The sequence below is a fragment of the Berghia stephanieae genome, chromosome 11 (assembly GCF_034508935.2).
Source record: "Berghia stephanieae isolate SIO BIC M18660-M18661 chromosome 11, UCSD_Bste_1.3, whole genome shotgun sequence".
Classification (NCBI taxonomy): domain Eukaryota; kingdom Metazoa; phylum Mollusca; class Gastropoda; order Nudibranchia; family Aeolidiidae; genus Berghia; species Berghia stephanieae.
Window position 1 is genome coordinate 4,054,960 of NC_088370.1, and position 15,000 is coordinate 4,069,959.

The window sequence follows — 15,000 nt, forward strand, 5'->3', positions numbered from 1 at the left end:
TAATTTTGGTATCAAATTTTAAAGCATAAAATAAGCTATGATTGGGTACCAAAAACCCAAAATTGAAAAATCCGACTTAATACCGTTTCGAGGCGGAGGGTCACAAATGTATTTTAAAATGAGCATGTACATAGTTTTATTCAACTATCATTAACATGCAAAAACTATAAAACATTTGCTTTGATACTACGCCTATAATTAGTCTCAGAAAAATGTAATAGATAGGCATGGGGTAAAAGTAACCGGGGTAAACTATGGATATAGTCGGTATTATTAGGGTTGAGTGAGTTAAGCTTTCCTTTAAATTTACATCAAGCTTTGTCAAATTAGAACAATTATATAGCGCAATTTCCATTAAAAGAAAATTTGTTCAAAGCGCTTTACAAGGGGTTTCTAGCCAACAGCAATACTTTACATGTAGGTCGAGACAAAACGCTTGTTAGGCGATATTACATTTTTTTTTCGGAAAAGACCATGCTGTTAAAAGCCTGTTACATACTCAATTTATGCCTGAGTATGGTGAGAGAATGTGAATAAAGATTCTTTTCCAATGACTCAACTATGCACTGCTCAGAACGGGTCTGGAACCCTAACCCTTCCAATATGATGGTGATAATTATACCACACAGCCGCGATGAAAGTATCGGGATCCCAAAGGACAATTTTTTTAATTTGAAAAAACGTGTTTAATTGTTATTATTATTATTGTCATATTTGGGAGAAATTCCATATGAAGGCCCTAATTCAATGACTATACGATACATTATACTAATCTCTCACCTTGAGTTAAAATTAATTTCTATCTATGAAATAATGAAAAGTTATTTTAGTTGCTTTAGAGGCCAGTTTCTTTCTTTGGATTAAAATTTAAAATAATAATAATATTTCTTTTTGTCAGTAAAAGAATCATTACTATCATTATAAACTGAAACCGGTATAAACTTAGCAGCGTGTTAAACTTCTGTCAAAAACTAGTCTAGCATTTACATCGCCAACAGCGGTGTAGAAAAGCAGTTGGTTAGTGTTATAATACACCACCAACGGAGGCACCGAAAAAGCAACCTTACTTTTAATATTGATGCCTTTCTTCAAATAGAGAACATGTTTTTAAAATGCACAATAAAATAATCTTGGCAAAGCACAAGTTATAAACTGGAACATTATAAATTATAATTCTAAAATGAATGACCAGAACAACAGTAGAAACTTGAAAACGAAAGTAGCCCTATCACGTATCGGTAATGGTTTTGATTTAGATTAAGTCGCGCGAGAAAAGGCATGAAATATTCATGATCCCATCTGATAACTAAAGACAACAAATAAAAGATCATCCATCCGGATCAAGTATGGACCATAAAATGTTTACTATCTAGATAGACCGTCTACAGATTATATCCGAGTCTGAGATGAGTCATATCAGATGAGTTCTTCAACTTCGGACTTTCGCATAGAAAAGTCACATCGGTGAAATATCTCTCCGTAGATTTTTGTTAGATCACCGAGTTTGAAATTTTTTTCATTTGATTTCTCTTCCATGAAAAAGAAATAACCACCTATTTAGTAACACTCATAAACTTATAACCTTAGAAATTAAGGCAAGGACCTTGGTTCCCACCTACTTTATACTCTGACTCTTCTTAAGACTGATGCTATGGCTACATGATAATGATGTTTGAGCGAAGTAAACTTGGCTTTGTTCACAATAATTAAAATTAATTTATATCGTGTATATAATATTTACGATTTTAATTTATCCATCAATTCTTACCTTTAATAAAATGATCACTGCAAACTCGGTGGCTGCTTACTAGAATTTGAGCCATCGTCAAACCCCTCTCTTTGGATCGCCGCAACCCATTATTTTGGAGTCCTTCGTCTTCCTAATTGATGGGATCCTGAACATTTTAACTCCACTTCGACCCTGTCTTCTAGTGCACATGATGATTAGGCAGTTATTTGGCATTTCCCCCCTTTTTTTAATCCGACAAGAGCTTGTTTTTTTCTACCATTGTTTACTAACCAGCCATGTTCTTTTGCCATCAGGAAATAAAAGTAGGTCATTGCGTGACGTCATCTTCGAACTATCTATACTTTTCCTATCCCTCGGGAAGAAAGTTTTGTCATCTGCGTAAGCTATTATAGTCCGTTCCACAACCCGTGAGCACGCGTTGATTTGGATATCTCACAACCATCTGATGGATTTTAATGATAATTGATTGTGACATTAAGCCGAATTTTTTTTTGCATCTGTTACAGTATCATACTTTAGAATTTTTATTCTTTACGGTATATAAAAAATGAAGGGTCTGGGATGAGTGAACATGTTGATGTTTTACAATACAATGTTATTCACAGTGAATTCTGTTGTGATAACTATCGCTAAACTTGCCCACAGGCTTGTCCAGAGGTTTCCATTTCACGAGATTCATGTGCACTACTCACTATTATTGCCATCTTGAGTTCAAAATGACACAACAAAATGTACACTTTGTACACACTTGACATAAACAATAGGCTTCAACAGTCATGACGTCACTTCCGTCGTAATGACACATTTAACTTAGTAACTGGCTCTAAACTATCGGAACAGCGGCGGAGGCCCTTATGAAATATTTCTCCGACGAGCATAAAAGTGTATCCAGAGGAGAAAATCATTATAAATCTGATCATGTTTTGACTTTTATACATTCTGATCACATGACATATGAAAAGTTCTAACCATTGTTCCGGTAGTTTAAAACCAGTTACTAAGTTACTCGGCGTCATTACGGGGGAAGTGACGTCACGACTTTTGAAGCGTATTGAGACTCAACGAATTAATATGACTTAAATTCTATTAGTTTAACAAGCTTTGACTGTACTAATCTACGTGTCTTGCAGCAAGGTTGAGTAAAACGATGGGATAATAATATTATGTGTTACCTAGAACAATAGGCAATGTTGGCAGGATTTCCAAACAAATCTAGACATCGTTAACCATGATCAAACATGTGTGACCCTTTTTAAAAACATTTTCAATAAAACAAATGCTATCCGCGTGAGTGTGTATTTTGTGGTATCAGATTACTGTAAATATAAGACATAGCACTTCTTTTTCTCTCTTGTCCATATTCAAATACGAACAGAACAAAAAGTGATCACGTGGTAAATGACTTGCGATATATACAAAGGATCTATAATTTGTGAAATTATTTACTAAGCATTTAGCTGTCGTACTTTGGATAAACGTGCATTTAGAAATTTGGCCAGAAAACTCGTCCTTGTTAAACATCGATCGATTTAAACAACCTTCATCTTAGCAAAAAGTCTCTCAGACTTGGGACCTCTTTTTGTGTATACGAGTATTAATTTGTTTTAAAATGTCAATGTGGATAATGTATACTGGTGCGTTCTATAGATTTAATATGGATAGTGTATACTGGTGCGTTGTATAGATTCAATATGGATAGTGTATACTGGTGCGTTGTATAGATTCAATATGGATAGTGTATACTGGTGCGTTGTATAGATTCAATATGGATAGTGTATACTGGTGCGTTGTATAGATTCAATATGGATAATGTATACTGGTGTGTTGTATAGATTCAATATGGATAGTGTATACTGGTGCGTTGTATATATTCAATATGGATAGTGTATACTGGTGCGTTGTATAGATTCACTTTGGATTGTGTATACTGGTGCGTTGTATAGATTCAATATGGATAGTGTATACTGGTGCGTTGTATAGATTCAATATGGATAGTGTATACTGGTGCGTTGTATAGATTCAATATGGATAGTGCATCCTGGTAAGTTGTATAGATTCAATATGGATGGTGTATGCTGGTGCGTTGTATAGATTCAATATGGATAGTGTATACTGGTGCGTTGTATAGATTCAATATGGATAGTGTATACTGGTGCGTTGTATATATTCAATATGGATAGTGTATACTGGTGCGTTGTATAGATTCACTTTGGATTGTGTATACTGGTGCGTTGTATAGATTCAATATGGATAGTGTATACTGGTGCGTTGTATAGATTCAATATGGATAGTGTATACTGGTGCGTTGTATAGATTCAATATGGATAGTGTATACTGGTGCGTTGTATAGATTCAATATGGATAGTGTATACTGGTGCGTTGTATAGATTCAATATGGATAGTGTATCCTGGTGCGTTGTATAGATTCAATATGGATAGTGTATACTGGTGCGTTGTATAGATTCAATATGGATAGTGTATACTGGTGCGTTGTATAGATTCAATATGGATAGTGTATACTGGTGCGTTGTATAGATTCAATATGGATAGTGTATACTGGTGCGTTGTATAGATTCAATATGGATAGTGTATACTGGTGCGTTGTATAGATTCAATATGGATAGTGTATACTGGTGCGTTGTATAGATTCAATATGGATAGTGTATACTGGTGTGTTGTATAGATTCAATATGGATAGTGTATACTGGTGCGTTGTATAGATTCAATATGGATAGTGTATACTGGTGCGTTGTATAGATTCAATATGGATAGTGTATACTGGTGCGTTGTATAGATTCAATATGGATTGTGTATACTGGTGCGTTGTATAGATTCAATATGGATAGTGTATACTGGTGCGTTGTATAGATTCAATATGGATAGTGTATACAGGTGCGTTCTATAGATTCAATATGGATAGTGTATACTGGTGCGTTGTATAGATTCAATATGGATAGTGTATACTGGTGCGTTGTATAGATTCAATATGGATAGTGTATACTGGTGCGTTGTATAGATTCAATATGGATAGTGTATACTGGTGCGTTGTATAGATTCAATATGGATAGTGTATACTGGTGCGTTGTATAGATTCAATATGGATAGTGTATACTGGTGCGTTGTATAGATTCAATATGGATAGTGTATACTGGTGCGTTGTATAGATTCAATATGGATAGTGTATACTGGTGCGTTGTATCGATTCAATATGGATAGTGTATACTGGTGCGTTGTATAGATTCAATATGGATAGTGTATACTGGTGCGTTGTATAGATTTAATATGGATAGTGTATACTGGTGCGTTGTATAGATTCAATATGGATAGTGTATACTGGTGCGTTGTATAGATTCAATATGGATAGTGTATACTGGTGCTTTGTATAGATTTAATATGGATAGTGTATACTGGTACGTTGTATAGATTCAATATGGATAGTGTATACTGGTGCGTTGTATAGATTCAATATGGATAGTGTATACTGGTGCGTTGTGTAGATTCAATATGGATAGTGTATACTGGTGCGTTGTATAGATTCAATATGGATAGTGTATACTGGTGCGTTGTATAGATTCAATATGGATAGTGTATACTGGTGCGTTGTATAGATTCAATATGGATAGTGTATACTGGTGCGTTGTATAGATTCAATATGGATAGTGTATCCTGGTAAGTTGTATAGATTCAATATGGATAGTGTATACTGGTGCGTTGTATAGATTCAATATGGATAGTGTATCCTGGTAAGTTGTATAGATTCAATATGGATAGTGTATACTGGTGCGTTGTATATATTCAATATGGATAGTGTATACTGGTGCGTTGTATAGATTCAATATGGATAGTGTATACTGGTGCGTTGTATAGATTCAATATGGATAGTGTATACTGGTGCGTTGTATAGATTCAATAAGGATAATATTTTTATTGATGCATTGTATATATTATGGGGCAGCGTTGCTCAGCCGTACGGACTTTGCCTCTTACCCAAAAATACCGAGTTCGACTACCCGCCTCGTTGTGTGGCCTTGATCAAGTCACCTCGCCCTAGCTCACTTTGCGGCGCTGAACTGCGTCTGACGCCTGGGTTATTCCAGTCCTCCCTTGGAATAAACCCTAAGGATAATTTCCCCTTGGGGATGAATAAAGGAAATTTAATTTTTAATTTAAAAAAATAATTAATTTTTAATATTCAGACAGATGCAGATGTGAATTTCTAAACGTTCAGTTTATTCATCTTTGACATTGAGTGTCTTCTACATCAAGTAACTTAGTAACGTAAGAAGAGCGCCGAATAACATTTATATAATAAGGTGCACACATATATAATCTAAATAATACTGGTGAATAACATATTACTGCTATATCCCCCTCTTAGCAAAAAACAAAATTCGTTATCTTATTATTATCAACAGATGTTTACATTAACATATAAATTGACCATTAAAAGTAAAGCCGAAATATAGACAACAAAGGCAATGGGAGCGATCTATAGTCATGTTTTCGTCCAACCTAGTCATCAATCACATGATTTGTTGCTGGACAACGAATGGACATTTCTCAATGCATCTAAACACGCTGCTTTGTTTATGAAAGTTGTAAACATACCAATGAGTCATGCTGAAAAAATAATAAACAGAAGAGCAACAAAATAACATTTATATAATAAGGTGCGAAAACATCTAATTTGAATATTATTGGTGAATAACATATTACTGCTACAGATAGCTAGTGTTAAGAGTTCGGCGTCAATTTTGAATTTTTAAATGTCGCATTCAAATTAGATACTCATCTTTTTTAAAAGTTCTGCTTTTGCTTTTTTTCTCCTGCAAAGCCTGTAAACACTCATTTCTATAAACGATAAAGTGACATTCCATCAAGTTCGACCATTTCATATTGTTGGGTAGTGGTAAGGGAAGAACTTGGTGTTATAATTCGATTTCTGACTAAAACCTGGAATTAATTGACATCGAACAAAGACTTCGTAAACTGATTTATATGATCCCCAATATCGGTCAAAAACTGGAAGAAAACCTTGCGTTTTGATCCGAGAGAAGGTTCCTTTTTTTCCTCCTATTTTGATTCGCTCAAGTGTGGCTAGTATTTTACATTCAAATCTAAAATGAGGATCAAAGTGATATTCTTCGGCTACAGATATCAACTATTAGTGTTAGTTACTTTTGTGATTCTTGTGTACGTTTACGGTAAGTGTTTGGAATATCTGTAATTCTAATTTTGAAGATATTGAAGAGACAACGATATTTTGGGAAGTGGTTAGGGACAAAGTTTTGATTTCTTATCTAAATATAAGTATATCAAAATTCCATTAAAATAATATATTACATATTATTGATACATTGGGAATTACTTTAGTCTATTGAAAAGAACAGTTTGACAGTAACGTTGAAATCAATATCCGTAATATGTTTGTAGTGAAAGATAGTTGGTTAATTGTACTGAAAACAATTATCAATATTAAATAACATAGAATTCTTTCACGGGTTGGGATTTATTAAATGAGTTTGTTTTATTTATCGCACCAAATAATTCATGAGCTTGCGAGTGAGTTATTCCGCGATTTAAAAAAATATAACGAATTTAATAACTCCAAACCCGTGAAAGAATACCTTTATTTCACCCCTCAAAGTAATATTCTAAGATTTTTCATAACCAATAATTAATTTGTTTAAATGCTTCATTTTTCAATGAATTCAAGTTACACACCTCCCGTCCCAAGGAATTCTCCTATAAACTCAGAGACGAGACGTCATTCCCGAATTCCAATTTAGGACTTTTCTTTTGTTGCGGATGAGATTATTATTACTTGACAGTATCAAGAGAGATTTAAAATTACGTCATCAAATTTTGTTGTGGATACTCTAGAATTGCGTAGAATATATTATACTCACAATGAGAGTCAAACGTCAAAAAGGGATTGAGTATTACGACCTAGCAGATTTTCTTCGTATTCATTTGAGTCAATGGGGATGATAGAATTAGCCTGAAATACAAGAAACGGTTTGGAAGTCACTCGTATAGGAGTCTGTAAAAATAGTTTTATTATTTTTAGATTTGCCAGTAATTTTGTGTTCGATGATAAAAATTTTACATTGGCTGTTCGGAGCAATGTTGATTCCCAATCCTAATTTTTTTTTACAATAGATTCATTCTGATATAATGTCATTTTGACGCAGTGGTCACATGTTGTCTTTTTAAAATAACATCTTAAGTTTTGAAGCATGTCTATATTTTGAAAGATTTCTACATCCTTTGTATTAATATATCCGCTTTTGTTGAATCAACAGTAAATCTTCGTTTCGTGCAAGAGCATGTCCAAGAATGCCAATCAGCTCAACAAACTCCTGTCATATATATCATAACTCCGACTGTTTCAACGTTTGAGCAAAAGGCCGACCTAACTAGGTTGAGTCACACATTAAGGCTTGTTGAAAATGTGCATTGGATAGTGGTGGAAGACTCAAACACGAAGACGACGATGGTTGCTAATCTGCTAAAAGAATCAGGACTTCGGTACACGCATCTCAATTCTCCCACAGACAAACACGCAAAGCGATTTGACGACGGCGTTTTGATATCAAGGGGGGTTGTACAAAGAAACGAAGGATTGAACTGGCTAAGGAATAATACATATCATTCTTCAACCAATGGTGGGGTTGTTTACTTTGCTGACGATGACAATACTTACAGTCTTAGAATATTTGAAGAGGTGGGTGATATTCATACTTGCTATAATATAAATTCTAGTCGATATGAAAATACGGATGGGAAAGGATATTTGAAAAGCTTTAGACGTCGACAACCCCCCCCCCCCCAAGAAGCAGAAATAACACACACACACACACACACACACACACACACACACACAATAGAAATATAGTCAAAGGTCCAAAACAAGTGAGATCTCTCTCCATAACCTGTCCTCTGCCGAAATAGTAGAATTAATAAGCTTTAATAAACAGTCGATGTACTGTGTTATTGTATTAATTATTTTTAAATGAGTGCTGAGCCTCTTCTTTCAATCTTTAAAATAATAGCATCAGCTGCCTAGAATGTACGTATATTATTCATCTTTATCGTGTTAAATAGCACCCCTTCCGCACTAGGACAGGACTGTCCTGGGACAGTCCTGTCCCAAATCTGTAACACCCCTTCCGCACTAGGACAGTCCTGTCCCAAATCTGTAACATAAATATAGAATTTAGAGAAACCTACCGCACCTATTGGGACGGGACAAAACAGTCCCGTTGTGTCCCAAGCCGTTGTGAAATGCTACAAAATCAACGGGACAGGACTGTCCCAGTCCCGTGTTCATATCGTTTGTGATAGTAGAAAAATATAGCAGCCTTCCGCACTAGGACAAAAAAAAGTCCCAGACTTGGCGGCGCCGTGTCAAAATTGAAATGCCTGTCTTTTTTTCTGCATCCCTACTACAACAACTACTACTACTACTACTACTACTACTACTACTACTACTACTACTACTACTACTACTACTACTACTACTACCACTACTACTACTACTACTACTACTACTACTACTACTACTACTACTACTACTACTACTACTACTACTAACTGTTGCTTCTGCTGCTGCTAATGCCACTAATATATTAATACTTACATCCCTTATATTTTGTATTTATTTCCAATTCCATTGTATTTATTTTCCAACAATAGTCCACACTTTATTATAGTTCACTTTCTATACTGCATTACACAGTTCTTACCCGACTCCTCTTTTGACATAATTAAGTACGCACCTTTTAAAAATTCCTATTGCTCTGTTTTAATTCGCGCTTCCTCACAAAGTAGCATACAATTTCCTGATGTTTTTGTTTATGCATCTTAACAACGCCACTACCACATTATCTCATTCGTCTGTAGTTTTTAATTCATCACGTGTTGTTGATGAAGGGGAACCCGAAACGTCCATTTTATCTGTTTTCGTATATTAAACCGAAGCTTACATTCAATTTCACAGTTATAATTTATTTATTTATTTCAGTTCTGAATATAAAAAAGCAAGAACAATTCAAAAAATAATTCTATGTGATGAAACCACGTACCTACAGAAGGCATAGCAACATAAACATTTTCGGCAATTTAAAAACGTATGTTTATAAATATAATTTAAGAAGTGTCACACTTTGTGACACAGCAGTAACGAGTCTAAAACCGGTCTCACATCTATTCGGTAACTTGTGGGATCAATTATCTTTATCGTTATTTATTTCGGGAATTTTCAATGAAAATATTTTAAAAGTAAGTCCTTCTGAGCCACTTGGGCTCATTGTAAGACAAATTAAGTCCTTTAGAGCTATGTAGCCAATGGTACAGGAGTTATCCCGGTTTCAATAGCGTGAAGCGGACAATTAACGTATTTGTTTGAAAACCTTTGAACAGGACGCTAGTCTATTGCAGATTACTATCCCAGCTTGACAGGTACCCTTTTACACCTGAATGGAGTGAGTGATTGAGGTAAATTTTCTTGCTCAAGAAAGTACAAATTGGCTTCGGTCGGAATAGAACACAGAACCTATGAGTCCAGAGTACAACGCGCTAACCATGGGCCATCTTGCCTCCTAAGCTTATAAATCCGGAACTTATCCATGTTTCTGTAGCGTTGAGCAGACAGATAACAGTTTAAAATTTTAAAAAATTTAATTCCCTTTTTTTCATCTCATAGGGGGAATTTTTCTCGAGGGTCTATTCCAAGGGAAGACTGGAATAACCCAGGCGTCCGCCGCAATTCAGCGCCGCAAATTGAGCTAGGCGAGGTGACTTACTCAAGGCAACACAGCGCATCAACGGGTGATCGAACTGATGCCTTTCGGGTACGAAGCAAAGACCGTACCACCGAGCCATGCTGACTTTCTATTATCCTCTTGAATGATGCTAGTCCGTCAAAGATTACTTTCATCAGCGAACCGGTACTCATTTGCACCTGGGTGAAATGATGTGATTCCAAGAAAGTCATTTTAAGATAAGATTGGAGATCAGCATAGAGTCTACGGAATTGACCCTTAGCAATCTTTGGGTCATTAAAGGATGCACCCAATATTGTTTTCTCTTTCATTTTGTCTTTTTTTCCACGTAGTAAAGCACAGAAATATGCAACCTCTATTTCATCCATTACTTAGTAGTAGTAGTAGTAGTAGTAGTAGTAGTAGTAGTAGTAGTAGTAGTAGTAGTAGTAGTATAGTAGTAGGTATAGTAGTAGTAGTAGTAGTAGTAGAGTAGGTAGTAGTGGTAGTGGTAGTGTAGTAGTAGTAGTAGTAGTAGTAGTAGTAGTAGTAGTAGTAGTAGTTGTGTTGTTGTTGTTGTTTGTTGTTGTTGTTTGTAGTAGTAGTAGTAGTAGTAGTAGTATAGTAGTAGTAGTAGTAGTAGAAGAGGTGGTAGTGGTAGTGGTGGTGGTAGTAGTAGTAGTAGTAGTAGTAGTAGTAGTAGTAGTAGTAGTAGTAGTAATATTAGTAGTAGTAGTAGTAGTAGTAGTAGTAGTAGTAGTAGTAGTAGTAGTAGTAGTCGTAGTAGTAGTTGTTGTTGTTGTTGTTGTTTGTGTAGTAGTAGTAGTAGTAGTAGTGGTAGAAGAGGTGGTAGTGGTATAGTGCTTAGGCCACTGGGACCCCCCCTCCCCCCCCCCCCCCTTTGGGAGTTTATGCCACTATGTTTTTCAAATAATAGAACTTATTGGCCATACAAATTCCACTGTTACCGTAAAAATAAGTGTCATTTAAGAGAGTTATGGCTCTTTGAAAAAAGTGAGTTGTGTCCCCTTGCAAAAAAGAGACAACATTTCTTTCAAAGGCTCTGGAGACTACAATATTAATTCAAATATATGCAAATTGGGTATCAAACTGAAGGAAATTGAATATACTATCAAACTATGTGCACAAGCTTTCAATCTGTAAATATTATATAGATTCACAGAAAGTTGAAACAATTTGTCAGTAATCTCATGAAGTGTCATATCTAAACTTATGGGCTATTTCAGTGTTTTACACAAAAAGTATTTTAAATATGGCCAAAAACAGCATGTTCATTAAAAATGTAGCACTGAAGAAAGCTATGGCCCAAGCCTCAACAACAACCTTCATATTTCTACGTAACAGGAAAAACTAAAAGTGTACGCAACCCTTAAATTTTTCTCCACTTTGTGGGATGCCAAATTCATCATAATTTTCATTCTTTTTAAACATGGTATTGATGTCCAGTTGTCACATTTAAAAGTAAGTTGAAGGTGTGGTATAAACAATAGATATATCATGAAAAAAGACTAATTTGTTCACAACCCAAGTGAAGCATCATTACCGAAGACTTTTGAACGAAATCGCATTGTTATATTATGAAGAATAATTGATACTCAAAAGGGATTCTTGATTCAAGATGCAGTAAGTACATAAAAACAATATCGTTATGTGTTTTGCAAACATGCTTTACTCCTTAACAGTTTGCACTGCTCACCAATTTATTACATATCCTCATCATCAGTAGCAAAATCCTCTTCGTCCTCTGAAGTGTCGTCAAGGAAATCACTGTCAAAGCTATCACTACCATCCTCGGCATATGTATCTTAGTCAGTACTGGTGCAGCTTTCTTCATACACAATTTCCTGCAACTCATCTGGAATGAAAGCATCTTTGAACCACTGTACTTCCAATTCATTTGCAGAATTTCTCTGCCAACCGTTATGCTCTGGTTTTGGAATGCTAGGATTCTGGCACACTGCATTCCTCCAAATGAGAGTTTGAAAGTTGGCTCTTGATATGTGCAGTGACAATACTTGACTACAAGGAGGCATCTGACACAGATCAATTCCACCACTGCATGAGATGGTACCTTTCTTTCCTTTGAAACGCTATTGAAATTGAACTATGTCATACCTTACTTTGTTGACACTTGTGCATGATGTTTTGCCATACAGCTTGCACACAAATGACTCTAACATGAGACAGTCATTACTCGAAACAGCTGCTGATGTTCCAAATCTGGAGAACAGAATTCTAAGATCTTCCTCCTTTTAAAGAAATTTTAGAGCTTTCAGCTTTCCTTGCCCAGCAAAGCAACTTGTTGTGTCACAGCCTGTGAATGCATGGACACCAAGTAATGCATCACACATCTGTTTAGACAAAGTCTTTGCTATCTGAGAGACATTGATTTGTCGCCTGTTGTTGCCACAGCCAGTATCAAAAATCAGGGTCTTTCCAATTGTCTCTGAGAATGAAAGGAGAAGTAAGAAGACATCCGTGTCTGGTGATCTGACAACAATTGTTTCACAGTTTGGTTGGCGGGAAGCATATTGACAGTGCAGTATAATTCGTGTGTCTGCCTCTTCCTGTGATGAGTAGAGATCTAGACAAGGTACAGCTGTGGTAAATTCATCCGTGTCACTGTAAAGTAAGGTTCATCTCTCTTCACAGACAAAGAAGATTTCCCTATTTCTCAGTTTCTTTGCATATTCGTTACTTTCCCATTCCTTGAGGAGAAACCTGATAAGGGATCTTTTGTTATCAACGCAGCTGAGAAATGATTTCCAACGTCTGGGCACTGTTGTTGCAGATCCTCTTAACAAGTATGTATTATCTTCAGAAGATCCTGTCCTCAATCTCTCACAACCTTTGATTGAATCTTCTATGTAAGTATCAGTCACAAAGTGTACACAAGCTGCTTGTGGTAAGGAGGAAAATGTAAGTTTGGCTACTTCACCAAATGTATTTGGGATTGCTGACAGAGTTTGTAACAGTGCATTGCCATCAACAATGTAAACGGTGTTTGTTTTTTGTTTTTTGCATAATCCTCGAACATTAATGAATTGTCAGGCGTGAGCTTGTGCAACAGAGTTGCTTTGTTGGTCTTCAGAGGTAAACCATCTGATGAAGCCAGCGACCATGGAGTAGGTGTTAGAGGATATTGAAGAACTTTTTGAAGATCAACACTGTGCTCTTGGGACAAAACAAGAAGCTGGCCAAATAAATTTCTTTGTGCCTTGATTTTGACCACGTTCATGTCTTTTTTCACTGTTACCACTTTCCTCAATGATGCAAATGTCTTGGTCTTGTTCCTTTCTAATGGCTTGTGAAATTCTACAGTCTTTTCCTTCAGTCTGTTTTCAACAAAACTTTCAAACAATCTTTTTTCCTGTTTTTTCCACGGCTAGCAGGTCATCAGCAACATCCTCTTGCACTTTTATTCCGGAAGCTAGACTGACCAGACCATCTTCAACTTCAAAGGGATTGATAAATGCTGAAAATGCCTGGAGGATCTTTTGCACTCGCTTTTCACTTTGTCTTTTTTCTGCAAGGCTCAATTCTTTGTGGGTGTCTATATCTATACAGTTGTTGTTGCTGATCATTCTTTGGGTTGCTGATACATATTCTGCTCGATTGTGTCTTGTTACACTCCAACGGTAATAGCTTGGAAGACTCTTGCTGAACCCAACAATACCTCCTTTTGTCTTTGCATGTTTGTTTATTGTTTGTCCAATGGTCATATCAACTGCTATTCTTCCAGCAGGCGTCCTTGATCTGGAGACACTAAATCCATTATCTTGTAACATTTCTTCTGCCCCTGGGTGGGAATGAATCAGGTTGGCTAGTGACACAAAATATACACTGAGATACTTGGCATATTTGTGGTGATTCATGGTAAAAAGCAGTGGGCACAGTTCTTTTAAACAAGATATATGAAGAAGAAAGTTGTTTGTCTTTGTAGCTCGCAGAAACTGGAGGAGAAGCCAAACTCTGTCCATGTATTGGATCCAGTATTGTGCAGTTTTTCCGTACTTTCCTGAGCGGACACTCTCTTTGAAGGCTTCATACTGGGAAAATAACTCAGCATACACAGTTGACTGGAGAATTTTATTAGCTGTATGGCTTGAAATTCCTTCGGTGAATTCCTTTATGTAAGACATGAGGTCTTTACTGAGTTTTGAATCCGTGTCCTGCTCAAATTTTGCAAGTAGAAGCCTCTCTAGAGCCTCCAAAACAGACACATGCACTCGTATAGCCCTGTTGTAGTTCTTTCCACTCATAACCCTATCCATAGAACCATGTGCACATAGCCCTGCTTCAGTCACAATTTCTTCAAAACCAGATCCACTTTGGAGCTTTCCCAGGGCACCAAGATATAAAATTATGGTGTGAAAGACACCCAGGTGAATAATGACTGTTTTGTAAAGCTGTGGGTTTTGCCAGACAATATCGTAAGCTTTCTTTGCTACAGCAAGGTCAAAT

At 36.2% G+C, this 15,000-nt stretch overlaps 1 protein-coding gene across 1 annotated transcript in view; it reads left to right on the forward strand.

Annotated features, from left to right (window-relative positions):
* The first annotated feature begins 2,984 nt into the window (after positions 1–2,984).
* Positions 2,985–15,000, forward strand: part of LOC144956611 (galactosylgalactosylxylosylprotein 3-beta-glucuronosyltransferase 2-like) — a 23,459-nt gene continuing 11,443 nt past the window's right edge. Inside the window, exons 1-3 of the mRNA XM_078887229.1 lie at positions 2,985–3,144; positions 6,585–6,954; positions 8,056–8,477. Of these exons, the coding sequence (XP_078743355.1) occupies positions 6,873–6,954; positions 8,056–8,477 (504 nt within the window). The 5' untranslated portion in view covers positions 2,985–3,144; positions 6,585–6,872. The remainder of the gene's footprint in view (positions 3,145–6,584; positions 6,955–8,055; positions 8,478–15,000) is intronic.